Genomic DNA, 13,664 nt, shown 5'->3' with positions numbered 1-13,664 from the left:
TTAGCATACTTAGAGGTCTTAAATGACAAATTTAAATTCAGGACTTTAAAGTTGGTGAGGTGTGTTTACACAAATATCTGCTGCAACCCCAGTGGTTAGTATTTGTGTCTTTTCTAGGAGGGAAGAGACCTTTAAGCCTCTCCCTTTCATTCTGAGGGAAGCGTGGCATCCTAAGGGTGCAACCAAGAGAGCCATCTAAGAGCCATCTAAGAGCCACCTAGGAGCCGTCTAAGTGGTGCTGCAGCATTCAGAGCTCCCCGGGCTCTTGGAGGCCACCTGGCCTCTGGTGTTACTGCGGAAGCACCTGAGGCTCCCAGAGGCTACCTGGGCTCCCCATGACCACAGTCAGTTCACAGCAGACCTGGGACCCTGGGAGCCTGGGGCAGCTGGGCCAGCTCCCCGGCACCATGCTGCCCGCCCCCTGGAGGAGGGCCCGGATGCACGTACTGGTGTACAGGGAGCTGTCGTCCTCTTCGTCCTCCTCCTCCTCCTCCTCTTCTCTTGTGTACAGGCAAGGAGAGTCTTCATAGTCCGATTCATGAGGCACATTTTCTTTATTGTCATCACATTCAATCACAACAGTTGGCACTTGTCTTATTTCCGGAAGGCCCATAGGTCCTGCTTTTGTGACACCGTCACTCGAGTGCAAACCAGAGCTGTGGTAAGAAGTGGAACAGGGGACTCGCTGCTCGGAGCTGCTGGAAGAGAAGGGGGAGGAGGAAAGGCGTGTTAGCTAACTCGGCCAGGAAAGGCCTTGGTGCCATTTTAAAATCCAGTTCCCCGGTCCCCAGAGACAAGGCGTCGGCCAGCTGATGTAAATCTAAATCCGTTTCTACAGATCATCGTTTCAGGACGGCACGGTTCCCTGACCACCACTGTGGCAGTGGCCCTGAGTAGGAAATAGGAGTCCCAGTTCCCTGACGACGGTCACGGCGGCACAACAGTGTGGATGGACTCATGGCCGCCGACCGCACGCTTGCCATCTGTTAAGGTGGAAGATCAGGTGCTCACCACGATTTAGGATTTGTAAGAAAGGAATTCTAATTCTGCAGATATTTCTGATTCAGATTGATATCTCCAAGGACCCAAGGAAGGTTCAGCTGCAGCCTGTGTGTCTCTCAGGGGAGGGTAAAGGACTCCGCCACGGTGCAGCCAGCGTTCCAGAACACAAAGGCAACCAGCGAGGCGCTAGGTCTCAAGCGCTCTGCAGGGTGACGGGTGGGGCTGTGAGTGGGAGAGGTGGCTTGGAATGCCGGGTATGGGATGCAGAGAAAGACAAAGAGCTTCGACGAGCAGAAGCCTGGAGACCCACTTGTGACACCAGGCAGACGTGGTCAGGGCAGGTTCTCTCCCAGGCATGGCATCGGGTGGCAGCTGCAGGCAACACCGACCTGTTCTTTTGTTTGTTTGCTTTTGTAGGTGAGTTGTCTAAGATGGATGATGATGTTCTCAGAGCCAACTACGATCAACTGTACTAAGATCCACTGTATTTTTCAATTAAAAAAAAAGTGATAACCAGGCACAGTGGCACACGCCTGTAATCCCAGTGGCTCGGGAGGCTGAGGCAGGAGGATTGTGAGTTCAAAGCCAGCCTCAGCAACTTAGCGAGGCCCTGGGCAACTCAGTGAGGCCCTGTCTATAAATAAAACACAAAAGAGAGCTGGGGATGTGGCTCAGTGGTTAAATGCCCCTGGGTCAATCCACTGTGTGGAAAAAAAATCAAGTATGATACATTGACTCTTAGAAAATTAAGAAATACATATCACTGAATATGAGGAAAATAGTTATTTTCTTAATGCAGTCTATCTGAGGATCCTATAGCAATTTAGAATCCTTATAATGACAGACTTTGAAGCTCAGCAAGAATAATGAGAATAGGGGAACAGAAATACATAGTTTTCTTAAAATATTTTCTTTTTTTTTTTTAGTTGTAGATGGACACAAATCCTTTATTTTATTTATTTATTTTAATGTGGTGCTGAGGATCAAACTCGGTGCCTCACATGTGCTAGGCAAGTGCTCTACCACTGAGCTTCAAGCCCAGGCCACATACATATTTCTTTTGCCATTTTCCCCAGGGTCAGGGATTGAACCTGGGGCCTCATACATGCTAGCTAAACCCTCTGCCACTGAACTGGACTCCGGTTCTATTTCAGATTCACTGGAAGTGGAATTTCTATCCTCCATTTAAAGATACTTAGAACACCTAATGTATCTTACCATCCCAAAGTGTTGGACACTCACAAGAAAACGGGCTGTGAGGTTATTGACACCATCAGTAAGTTTTACATTCAAATATTTTATCCAAAAGAAATCATATGACGTATACAAGCCTGAGTTTTCTTTGAAGTTTTCAGTTACGCTTTCTATTATTGCTACGTCTAATTCAAATTCAATTAACTTTCCTCCTTTCACTGTTTCTAAACAGTTGTTCTTCTCTTCTTATCTCTCACGTGACTCCGCCACAACACAAACAGAAAATCCAGTTCACACATTTCGCGCTCTGATGTTCAAGGCAGTAAACTCAATCAACTTAGAAACATCAAACCTTCAACCACAGACGGGGATGAAAGCCCGTATTTAGAAAAAGCGCAGCATCCTATTACATGGCTGGAGGAGGTCCATTCCCCAGCTAATTCATAGCAAGGGTGATGGGGGAGGAAAGAGAGCACTGAGGGATGTCCTCTGGGAGGACTGGACAGAATATCGGACACTGGCATCTTTATTTATTCACGTGGTGCTGAGGCTCGAACCCAGTGCCTCCCACGTGCTAGGCAAGCACTCTACCACTGAGCCACAACCCCAGCCCGCCTCTGCCCCCTCTCTATAGCTGAATTAGCAATGGTTCCTATGCAGGCCCAGATCTTTGAAGATAAAAATGGAGAGCTGGGAATGAAAAACAGGTGGAAAGAATCCCTTAAGGTAGAAAGCTCCCAAAGAAAAGAGCAATAGTTTGCAGAGGAAGGTCAGAGGCGCATCCTCGCTGGTGGTTGATGATAAACAAGAAGCTGTGGTTTCTCTTTCCCCAGCTAAACATGCACGTGAGAAATGTCCTGGTGAAGTCCATGAATCTGTACCATTCATACAGGTGGTAATAAGCTCATGTTATAATTGTCTATATTTGTAATGGAATAAAGATAAAATGTTTAAAGAGGGGGAAACGTGAGACTGTCTTGAATAGAAGGGGATTGTATGGAGGAACCAGCTGTTTGGGGGGCCCCTCAAAAACGTGCTACCAGCCTCGTGACACAGCGATCAGTCATGGAGGCAAAACCCGCCTGGTGGGGGTGCTCCAGAAACTGCTGGAGACCGCCGGCCAGCCAGATCCCCTTCCTCAAGTGTGCATCTAGCATATGCTAGAAGGCCTCGTTTTCGTTTTGGAGAAAGATGGTGTTTCCCAGGAACCTAGGGGAATCCATCAGAAGGGTTTTACAATATTTTATTAATAAATATCCGTTGAAGGTTAAGTATGTGTCAGGAAAGATACTAAGAGGAAGGCCATTCCCAGATAAACCCACCCACACAACTACGGAGAGCCATGAGAGACAGGGTGGAGGAGCGGGGCTGAGGACGAGGCGAAGGGTCATGCTGGGACCTCCTCTGGAGAAGGCCGACAGATGCAAGTCCATGTTTTGCCATTTACAAAATTCTTGACATGAGACAAATTATTCAGCCTCTCTGAGACTCAACTTCCTCAGTTGCAAAACTGGGCAAAACTGGGTGAGTCGTGCCTCGTTAATAGCGCTGGTGCATGTGGACTATCCAGTTGGCATGACCTATGAGAACCCCCATTTAGTTATCGAAATGGCCTTCAGAAGGTCAGTGGCCGTCAGTTCTCCAAACTGCCGTCGGGGCAACTATCTAAAACCTGGATCTAGTCGCCTCTGGGGTGAGGACTCTGAAGGTCTCTCCAGTCCACAAAACCAGTGCAGACTGCTCCAGGAAAAACGCGATGGTGGAGAATCCAGTTAGCCTGGTCTGAGCTGTACTGCTCAAGGCCAGGAACCGAACCCACTCAAGCGCGGCACCTCATCTCACGTGGCTCCCTGGAGATGGTGGGCAGGAAGGGGCCACCCAGAGGACGTCAGTGTCAGTAATGCTGGTTTCATATACCAGAGCTGCCCCGGAGAAGACAGGACAAGTTTCTTGCTGCTGAAGAGAAGTCCTGCCATCCGTCTACAAGCCCATGGTTAAACCTGGTGAGACGTGTACCATCTCAGACACAAAGTGGACCTTCAGTCATTTCTTCATGTCTTTTGGAGAATAAAAGAAATACTGGCTAGAATGACTGATATTTCGGTGGTTTTGTAAATGATTGAAAAGCATATTCAAAGGGTAATAATTAAATAATTAAAATTTTTTTCAGGGGGCATCTAGTGATAAATCGTAGGGCTCTGGGTATTCCCAGATTGGTTAGAATTCTTTAACAATGGCTTAGATAGGAACCAGATGGGCATCTTCATCAAACGCATAGAACTGAGACAGAGAAGGGAAAAAAGGAGAGTGGGAAAGGGAACATTCATTTACTCAATGTGTTGGCCACCATTCTAGAAACTTCCACACTCAGCATCTCCTTTCATGTTTGTAATAACCCTGCAGGGGAGGTGCCATTATCCTCATTTTATGAAGCAGGAAATTGAGGCCTTAAGAGGCTCATTAATCAGTCCACAAATACAGGAGGTGAGGAAGGAAGAGGGTGGGATTTGAACTCACTCTGTTATGATAGTTAGTATCCAGGAACTGAACCGCGATACTTAAGAGACTGTGTCCTTTGGACACAAACCCTATTAACTGAGCCCACGAGAAATGGAGGAAACATCACGCCTTGTCAACAACACAAATGAAAAATGGGCCTCACTACTTTGCAAATACTCGGAGTCTTGCTAGCCAGAGTAAACGGTGCTCCACCTGCCACGATCCGGCTGCTCCTGGGGCACCAAGTTGAATGGTTTCACTTGGACACCGCGTTCCGCCAGTCAGGATGGTGGGGATACTCTGCCACGCACCACGCTGCTCTTGCACTTACAGGGTGGAGCGGTGGCAACAGAGACTTGGGTATTTACTACCCGGTTCTTTATAAGAGAAATTTTCCTGACCCCTGACCCACACTAATGTTTCCTAAGCCACAATCACATCTATGCCTCCTTCAGTTTTTTTTTTTTTTTTTTTTTTTATGTAAGCCATCTTGGAAGTCCATTTGTACTGTTACTACGTGATATTTTTCTTTAGATCAATATTTTTCAAAAATTTAAACACTATTATATCCTTGGATAATCTTTTATCATTAAAAATCAACACTATTAAAACCTATGATAATCTTTGTTATCACAGAATTTATATGCTAGTCCTTTGTGTTTATAACGGGTAAAATGCACATGCACATTTTTATTTTATAATAGATATATTTTAATAGGCATTATCCATACACATAGGCATAGTTAATAGAAATATTACAAATTTTATAAAAGATTGTTTTAAACTCGTTTTAGGAGTCACGGATGACATCGTGTGTGGATAAATACTGGTCAGAGCAGGCTTTGCCCACATCAGCAGGAGGGACATTCACTGAATGATGGAGAATCATCCGGATCCTGACTTACAGTGCCTCAGGGTGCCATTCTGGGGGCTGTGCCGGCACTTTGCTGCTACCTCGGTCCCACTTGGTGAGTCGCTTGCACTTGGAGCAGTTACCCCTCTGATGCAACATCTGGGAACTGCCTCCTGAGTGAACTGCCTTCTCCCCGTATGTTGTCCAATTCAGCAGCTTCCTCAGTGAGAGTCACCACCTCTCCCGGAGTAGCTGCCTAACCCCCCGAGGAGGCGCGGACTCACACAACCCCGTCTATCCTAGGCCATTCCATCAAAACTCTTTGCACGAAGCATTTGGTTTGTTTGGAATTCAAACGGGGCTTCATCCCACGTGGGTTTGCGCACTGTTCCTCTTCCCAAGGCTGACTCACCACTAAAACCACAACTAGACATACAGCATCCCATCCTCACCGCCTGGATGGAGCCCGGGCTGATTTTCACTGGCTTACGGCAGATAATCACAGAATTCACCTTTAAAATGCATCAGGCAAGCCTCACCACAGTCCTAAGAGAGAGACCATCGTGATCTCCTCACTTTAAGGAGGAAAATCCCAAGGCACGTGGCCAAGGTCACTCGGCTAGAAGGGAGCAGGTGCTCCTGAACTTGGGCAGTCTACCGATGGATGCCTCTGCGACTCCCTCTGCTTCCAGAACATGCCCTCTGTCAACAGCACCCAGCCCACCCTCCACGCTGCCCTCAAATGGGTCTGATCTTATCTCAACGGAAAGAGCTCTGAAGGGCTTCACGGAAAACTGCAGGGAGTGAGAGGTGTCTTACCATCTGACCCCCGAATTCCTATTTTTAAAAATTTTTTCTGAAAATTAAAAATTTTTGTTGATACCTAGAAACATAAAAATGGAACATATCTACGAGGCAGCAAGTGATGTTTTGATACATGTATCCACTGTGTAATGTTTAAAATGAGGTGAACATGTCTATCTCCTCAGACACTTATCATTCTTTTATGGTTAAAAAAAAAAAAAATTGCTGGGCACAGAGACCTGTGCCTGTAATCCCAGGTACTCAGAAGGCGGACGCAGGAGGACTGCAACTTGGAGACGAACTTGACAACGTAGTAAGACCCTGCCTCAAAACAAAACAAAAAACAAAACACCCATTTCCTCCCTCCCGCCCTCCCTCGCCTGCTGGGGATTGACCCCAGGACCTTGTGCATGCTAGATAAGCCATCTACCCCAAGCCACACCCCTCCGCCCCAGCACCTCTTTCCTCATGGCAAAAACATTCAAAAGTCCTTTCTTCAAGCTTTCTGAAATATACATTATTGTCATCTGTCGTCACCCTACTGTGCATGAGTGCACCATCTGACTGTCACTTAGTACCCATCCATACACACCACGCCTTTCAACTCCATTCCTACTGTTTACCATACTCCCAGTGTGCCGGCCACCCCAGGCCCCTTGCCACTGCCCAGGTACCCTGTGGACTTTCCTGCTGCTCTCATTGCTCCTGAGGTCACTCTGCCTTGGTCTTCTCCCCTCAGGATCATCCTCTCCATCCCTCAGGGACTGCCCAGGTGCCATATCTGGGGAGCAGCCTTTTCTGATTTTTTTCCCCCAACGGAAAGCATCCACAGCCTCCTCTCCCACCTCTGCGATGGCATCTGTCACACTGTGTGGTAATCACATGGCTAAGTATCCACCCCCCTGCCCGCAATGACCGAGAGCCTTCCAAAGACAGAGGCTGATTATTAATTATCTTCACACGCCAGCCTTGTTATTGAGCCTGCTTTGGAAACTAATGGAAAAGTCAATCAAATATTTGAATTCAAGGATCTCAGAATCAGAGTTGGCCATTGTGCATTCTGTTATAGTCTGGATCTTAAGTGTCCCCCAGAGTCAATGTGGTAAAGCGTTGTTCCCCAGGGAGATGCTACTGGGTGGTGGTGGAGTCTGTAGGAGGTGGGGCCTAGTGAGTGGTCTTTAGGTCATGGTTGGGGGTTGTGTCCTTGAAGGGGATTGGGAGACCTTACTCTCTTTCTCTTTTGGCTCCCTGGCCATGAAGTGAGCACTTTTGCTTTATCACATGCTCCTGCCATGATGTGGAACCTCTTTTACAGAAACAAAGTCAACTGATCATGGATTGAAACTACTAAAACTGTGAGCCAAAATAAACCTTTTATCTTCTTAAGTTGATTCTATCAGGTATTTGTTATAATAACAGAACACTGACTAACACAATTTCCACCACTGAATTCACTAAAACAACTTTCCATGACCCTTAGAGTCTTGCTATTGTAAGGAAAGTATCCTTGTGAAGGAGAATTAGGGTTTGAGACAGAGTGATCTGGAGTTCTCTTTCCTAAGATAATTCAAAGGGCTTGGATACAGAGATCTATGCAGGAAGAAAGTCCTGGTACCTATGTGCTTTCTACTCTATGTGTGCCCAGAAGAGGCAACAAAGAGCCTAAGGTGACAGCATTTCCCATTCCTTCACTCCAGGATGTCAGTTCACTCCAGAGTTAGGCTGCTCTGTAAGGTGAGGCTGCTGGGCTAGAAGATAGCTAGACGTTTTCTCTTTGGCTAATATTTTATAATGAATTCAAACAAACACCAAAGGCCTTATTCTCCAGGGGGTAAAAGATGAGCCTTGGTTCCCTGTCTTCTGTGTAGCTCCAAATAACGTACTGCTCATGTACTAGGGATGGAGAGCATTCGGGACACTCACCAGATGTTGGACAAGTGTGCCATTTTGGAATATTTTTATGCTACTGCTTCAATAACCAGGGGATCCCACACCTCAGGATGAAGGAGGAGGAGCATCTTTCAGAAGAACCTCAATGGCTCGTACCGATGGTCCTTTATGCATCCAATGAAAATGCACTATAAATATTCATCATCTCATTTAATTTCCACGACACCTGCAGAGTTGAGGAGGCCTTTACTACGATCTTGATTTCATGGTGGAGGACATAAGTCTCTGATAACATCAGTGATCACTTGGCTGTGATCACCGCAGGGAACATGAACTTGAGTCTTCTCACCCTGGGCTCTTTCCATTAACCGTGCTGTCCGCCTTCTCAGAGAACCAGCAACGACCATTATTTCCCCCCATCTGTACATCCGATGATGAAATGCAATTCGTGCCACCAAATTTTAAAAATGGAACGTGATAATTTTTTTTTTTATAATGAAAAGCAAGGATGGTAGCTGTTCACCCAACCCACCTGCTCTTTTGCAATGCATCTTAGTGGGCCCCATGGTTAGAGGTTACTATAGGACTCACAGGTGGGTTCAAATTCTAGATGGGGGTGCGACTCCTTCAGTGCGGGTAGGTGTGTTCAGAGAGAGCAGGCCACAGGGTGGAGGAGAGAATAATGGCTGTGCTGGAAAATGGACTATGGTCGATAGGAAGGGGGCGTGCCATAGGCTTGGTGTCTACTGTGGCCCACTGACAACATATGTCATTGAGTACAGAAAGCCACCAACACCTGTCTCCTCCCACTACCCTGCTCAATTTTTCCCCAGTGTCCCCTCCCTGCTTTCCGTATCACATATTTATCGGTTTATCATCTGCCTCCCTCACTAAAAAGTAAGCTCACCCAAGGATGATGACTTTGTTCTGTCCTTGTAGTCTCCCTGGAGCCTGAATACTCTCCTTCCTGGAAATGAATGAACAGGAGGAATGGATGGAACAGGAGGCCTGCTGTTGACCAAAGCAACGCTAAACACAGAAACTTGTGGAACACCTGAGAACAAAATGGCGGTCCTGGGTTGACGAAAGGTGCGCACTTAAACTCCCCTTCCTCATGTCCCCACAACACAGTAGGGAAGAAAAAGCTTTATCCTCTCCCTGGTTCCATCTCCATCCAGAAGCCATTTGAATAAGTCTTCTTTTGGGAAACCCACCTCTCTTCTTTGATTCTGCTCAACCCAATGGGAAACACGGGTGGGCGCCCTCAGATACCCATTTCCCTGCCCTGTACACGGTGGTGTGTTTCCGAGAAATCTCCAGACTTGGAGATTAAAGGCGGACTGGGCTTTCTTGTTCAGTGCTGGGAGAGGGCAAGGCACAGATCGTATTTTAAATAATTCATAAGGTAAGGGATGCCAAGAGATCGACAAGAAGTGGAGGTCATGCCATCGGTGGTCCTTCTCTCCAGGGAATCGACACTGTTGCCTGCTCTCCGCCACGTGGAGGTCACGGTGACCCATCACCACTGGTTATCACACATCTTTGAAACTCTTGCAGGAATCAGGGTCAAGTTTCAAAGATTAAAAATCACTCACTTGCCTAGCATGTGTGAGGCACTGGGTTCAATAAACAAGTAAAATAAAAAAAAAATAATAAAAAAAATAAATAAAAATCACTGACTTTTTAAAAACCCTTAAATCTCCCTTAAAAATCCTTGGGAACCATTTTACCATCCTTTCTAAAGAAAACCGTGTAATAAAGGGACATTGCTTTCCGGCGTCTGATTCCAAATGCACAGATTCTTAAAATGAAATAAAAAAAAAAAAAGAGGACATTAATTGCCTCAAAGGACAGAGGAAATTTATTATCTACAAATATGACACTGAAGATGGAATTCAACTTCAATAGGAACAGCTTCTGTGATCTCATCTGCAAGCATTAGGGGGAGGGTTTTCAGAGAACAATCAGCCGTTTTCCTCTTGGAGACCAAGAATGTGTGAGAAATTTTGCTACAAATTACAGTGCCTAAGGCTGAAAAATGACAGAAATAACCACTGGAGCCCAATAAAATAGTCAATCAGCTTCATTTTAAGAAAGCAGGCGACATTGTGTGGTTTATCATGGCGCTGGATTAGCCTTCCAAGATAAGAAACCATCAGAGCTCTTGTTTTCGGTTGGACTTCAGTCAGCGGAAGCCATGCCATTCTATATATAGACCAGGGTTCTGAGCCTTCCTGAGAAGAGAATGTATTTTGAGTTTCTTTTTCTAGAAGCGGTAGCGGGTTTAAATTAATTCATATTTCCAACCCATTCTCTGTCCTTCTAAGGACCAATGACCCACATTGCTGATAGCATAAACATATCATAAGACACAGCGAGTCCACAAAGCAGGCCGCCCCTCCAGCAATCTCCATTTCAGATGGACATGTCCAACAATGGTGGCTTTTCTGCTCGGCGTTGTCTCTGGACATCTGTGACTGTCCCAGGTCACACTCTGCTGGAGGAGGGAGGACCTGAAGGGCAGGACATGAAATGAGGGGGACCGTGGTAGAGCCACAGCTGGGCCATTCACCAGCTCTGTCTCTTGGTCTTTGGTTCCTCTGCAGTTAAATAAAGCCACCCACTTGCTGAACTCACAGGCTGCTGAAGAGTCAGAAGAAAATGCTGTGCAGGCGTCCATGTTGGTAGTTGCTGTTGTAATCAGATTCCCTTGAACGCTTGCAACTCATCACAAGCCAGTCATTATCACATGTCCACTAATTTCCAACAAAGGATAGATAACATCCACTAATTCATTAAGACACTTATTTTACTATTTTTATCTTTGACCTGCAAAACCTTTCTGGACAATGGTTACCAAGAAAACCAAAGAATCAACATGCATTGGGAGAAGAAGTTCAAGATCGGATTCTCTTTCTTTAGAAAATACTTCCTTTTTAATCCTCTCAAGACTTCAAAAGAATAATGGTTTTCTATAGTCTTATTTTCACTTTCTGCTAACTAATTTGCTTGCCAGCCTTGAAGGGGAGGAGGGATGAAATCCTATCACGCCCCTTGGAACAGTGTTAAAAGGGAAAAGCAATATTTCTGTGCAGCTACTTAGACATGATAACGAGATGTCTGAAAATCAAAGAACTAACCTAAAGTAAATGTCTGATAACTCTGGCTTCCAAGAAGCAGAGATAAATGTCTAACCAGAATTGCGTGAGCTACCGAAGAGATGGTATTCAATAGAAGAAGAGAACCTTTACCTGGAAACACATTTCATTGAGCAACGTCTATTGTCTGCTATACAATGAACAAAACACCCGACTTCAAATCCATGCCAACTCATAAACAAATAACATCTAGGTCTTCAGAGTTTGAGGTGCTTGGGCACCAACTCGTGTCTGGTTATTATCAAGGAGGACTTGGTTTTCAGGTGGACCTTTATAAATGTAATATAACAATGTAACAATATAACAATTATGAATGTAACAAGTTGTAACAAGTGTAACAATGTATGGAGCATGTCAGATGGTAAAGGTGAAAAGAAACTGGGGATGGCCTAGCTCAGGGCCAGTATTACTCTTTAGAATTTCCTGTGACCCTGGAGGCAATGTGAGGAGAAGTAATTGTCACTGTACAATGGATTTATCCCAGGATTACAAATGGCCATTGTACTCTTTGAAAGCTTGGAAAATAATCATGGGATAAACAGAATTCTAGAGATGGAAGGGAATTGTTTTTCTTTTTTGGCTACTGATTTCAAGTTCTTCTGCCCAATATAAAAATGATTCCTTCTGCAATATTCTTGACCGGTAATAACTTCATCCCTAGCTAATATGTAAATATAAAAAGGAGGTATGATAAACAATTGCTATTTTTATATACCAGGACTAATTAATGTTATTTTAAAATAAAGACTGGGTTTTCTATATCTCTATCACAAACTTTGACTTGCAGTGTTTGATAGGTGTTGCTAAGAGTCGGAGAAGATTCTGGAACCTTCCTGGGTCTGGATGACCACCATTGTACAACCCCAGACCAGTTACTGGCTCCGCTGCTGCTCTCCCCTCACTCTGTCCCCCACCATTGCAGACCTGCCCAGTCTCCAGGGGCCATGGAGTGGGTTCACAAAGCCTGCTCCTGAAAGGGTATTCAGTAAAGGACTGTTAGGGGTCTTCCGGTTACTAAGAGCTGTGGCTGAGATCTGCCAGAAACTGAATCCCCCGTTGCAGGGTTGAGATGGGACCATCAGAGGCGGTGAGCGCTCTGCCCTCATGAGAAGGTTCACCTTCTTATCCCATGAGTGGGTTAGCACAAAAGCAAGTTGGGCTTCATCCCTCGCCCTCTCTCACCCTCTCACCTTCCACCATGGCGTGGTGTGGCGAGGCTCTTACCAGCTGCTGGCCCCTGGGACTTTCTAGCCACCAGAACCGTGAGAAATAATATTTTTTCTTTGTAAGTTACCCAACCTACGGTACTCTGTCATAGTAGCATGAAATGAACTAAAACCCTTGGTAAACAGGTGCCTTCCTTACTCTTGGCAGAGATTGTTTCTACTTGAGTGAGATTTTTTCCTAGTAGATGGCAGAACTTTCCTGATCTGCTAATGGACAGGAGAAGATAGATGAAGGATGGATTTATTAGCCGTGTACTACTTTGTTTACTTCTAAGGGCCACTGGTAGCAAATTTATTCTAGTAGACCTAAATGTCTCCTAATTAAAATTTCTTACACTAAAATTCACTGGGTGAAAAGAAAGTATCACTAAGAATATCAATTGACTACTGAAATATATGAATGATAATGGTAACAAAAACTCATTAATACTGTGTTTTTCCTCACACATTTCAAGGATTGTGTCCATGTGAACACCCCTGACACCCTAGTCAAAACCTTCCTCTCATCTGCCTAGGATGTGTCTCACTCCCCGTCTCCTTTTCTGCATGGTTTTTCTTTTCAGGTTTCAGTGTAAAATTCTGAACATCAACTTTCAGTTTTAAGTTCAAGGACGGTGCCTACAGCCAGAGTATCAATCATGAGTCCCTACACCTCACCCATCTGCTGGAGGAGCCACAGATGATATTTCCCTCTGATTTTATCCTTGATGGTAGATTTGCTCCAAGAGAACTTAACGAAGGAGCAAGTTTTTACCCTGTTCCTCATATTGGCGAAAACCAATAGGACCAATCAGGAAAGGTCCCACCTGGGAATCAGACGCCCATCAGTGTTTTCGGAGTACTTCCTCCAGGACAGGCGCCATGACGGACCGAGGGTACGTCCAAGGGTGTGCAGACGGCGAGAAGGCCGAGGTGGTGAGACAGGAGTGACCAAGAAGAGAGCAACAGACAGATGAGGAGAAGACCGGGCCAGGGCCAGGGTGTCAGTTCTGACTCTCAGTGGATGGAGGGCCACGGGAGGGTTTTGAGCTGAAGAGT

General features: G+C 45.6%; 1 protein-coding gene across 4 annotated transcripts in view; it reads right to left on the bottom strand.

The window, feature by feature from the left end:
- Nucleotides 1-13,664, bottom strand: part of Phactr1 (phosphatase and actin regulator 1) — a 280,450-nt gene that overhangs the window by 44,114 nt on the left and 222,672 nt on the right. For 3 of the 4 annotated variants that reach the window (XM_076859204.1, XM_076859205.1, XM_076859203.1), the window contains exon 7: nucleotides 448-698. In XM_076859204.1, coding sequence (XP_076715319.1) covers nucleotides 448-698 — 251 coding nt within the window. The remainder of the gene's footprint in view (nucleotides 1-447; nucleotides 699-13,664) is intronic. The other variant, XM_076859202.1, reaches the window with a different exon arrangement.

This window comes from Callospermophilus lateralis, chromosome 6 (assembly GCF_048772815.1).
Source record: "Callospermophilus lateralis isolate mCalLat2 chromosome 6, mCalLat2.hap1, whole genome shotgun sequence".
NCBI classification, from domain to species: domain Eukaryota; kingdom Metazoa; phylum Chordata; class Mammalia; order Rodentia; family Sciuridae; genus Callospermophilus; species Callospermophilus lateralis.
Note: the sequence above shows the minus strand (reverse complement) of the source record. Positions and strands in the feature narration are given on the sequence as shown.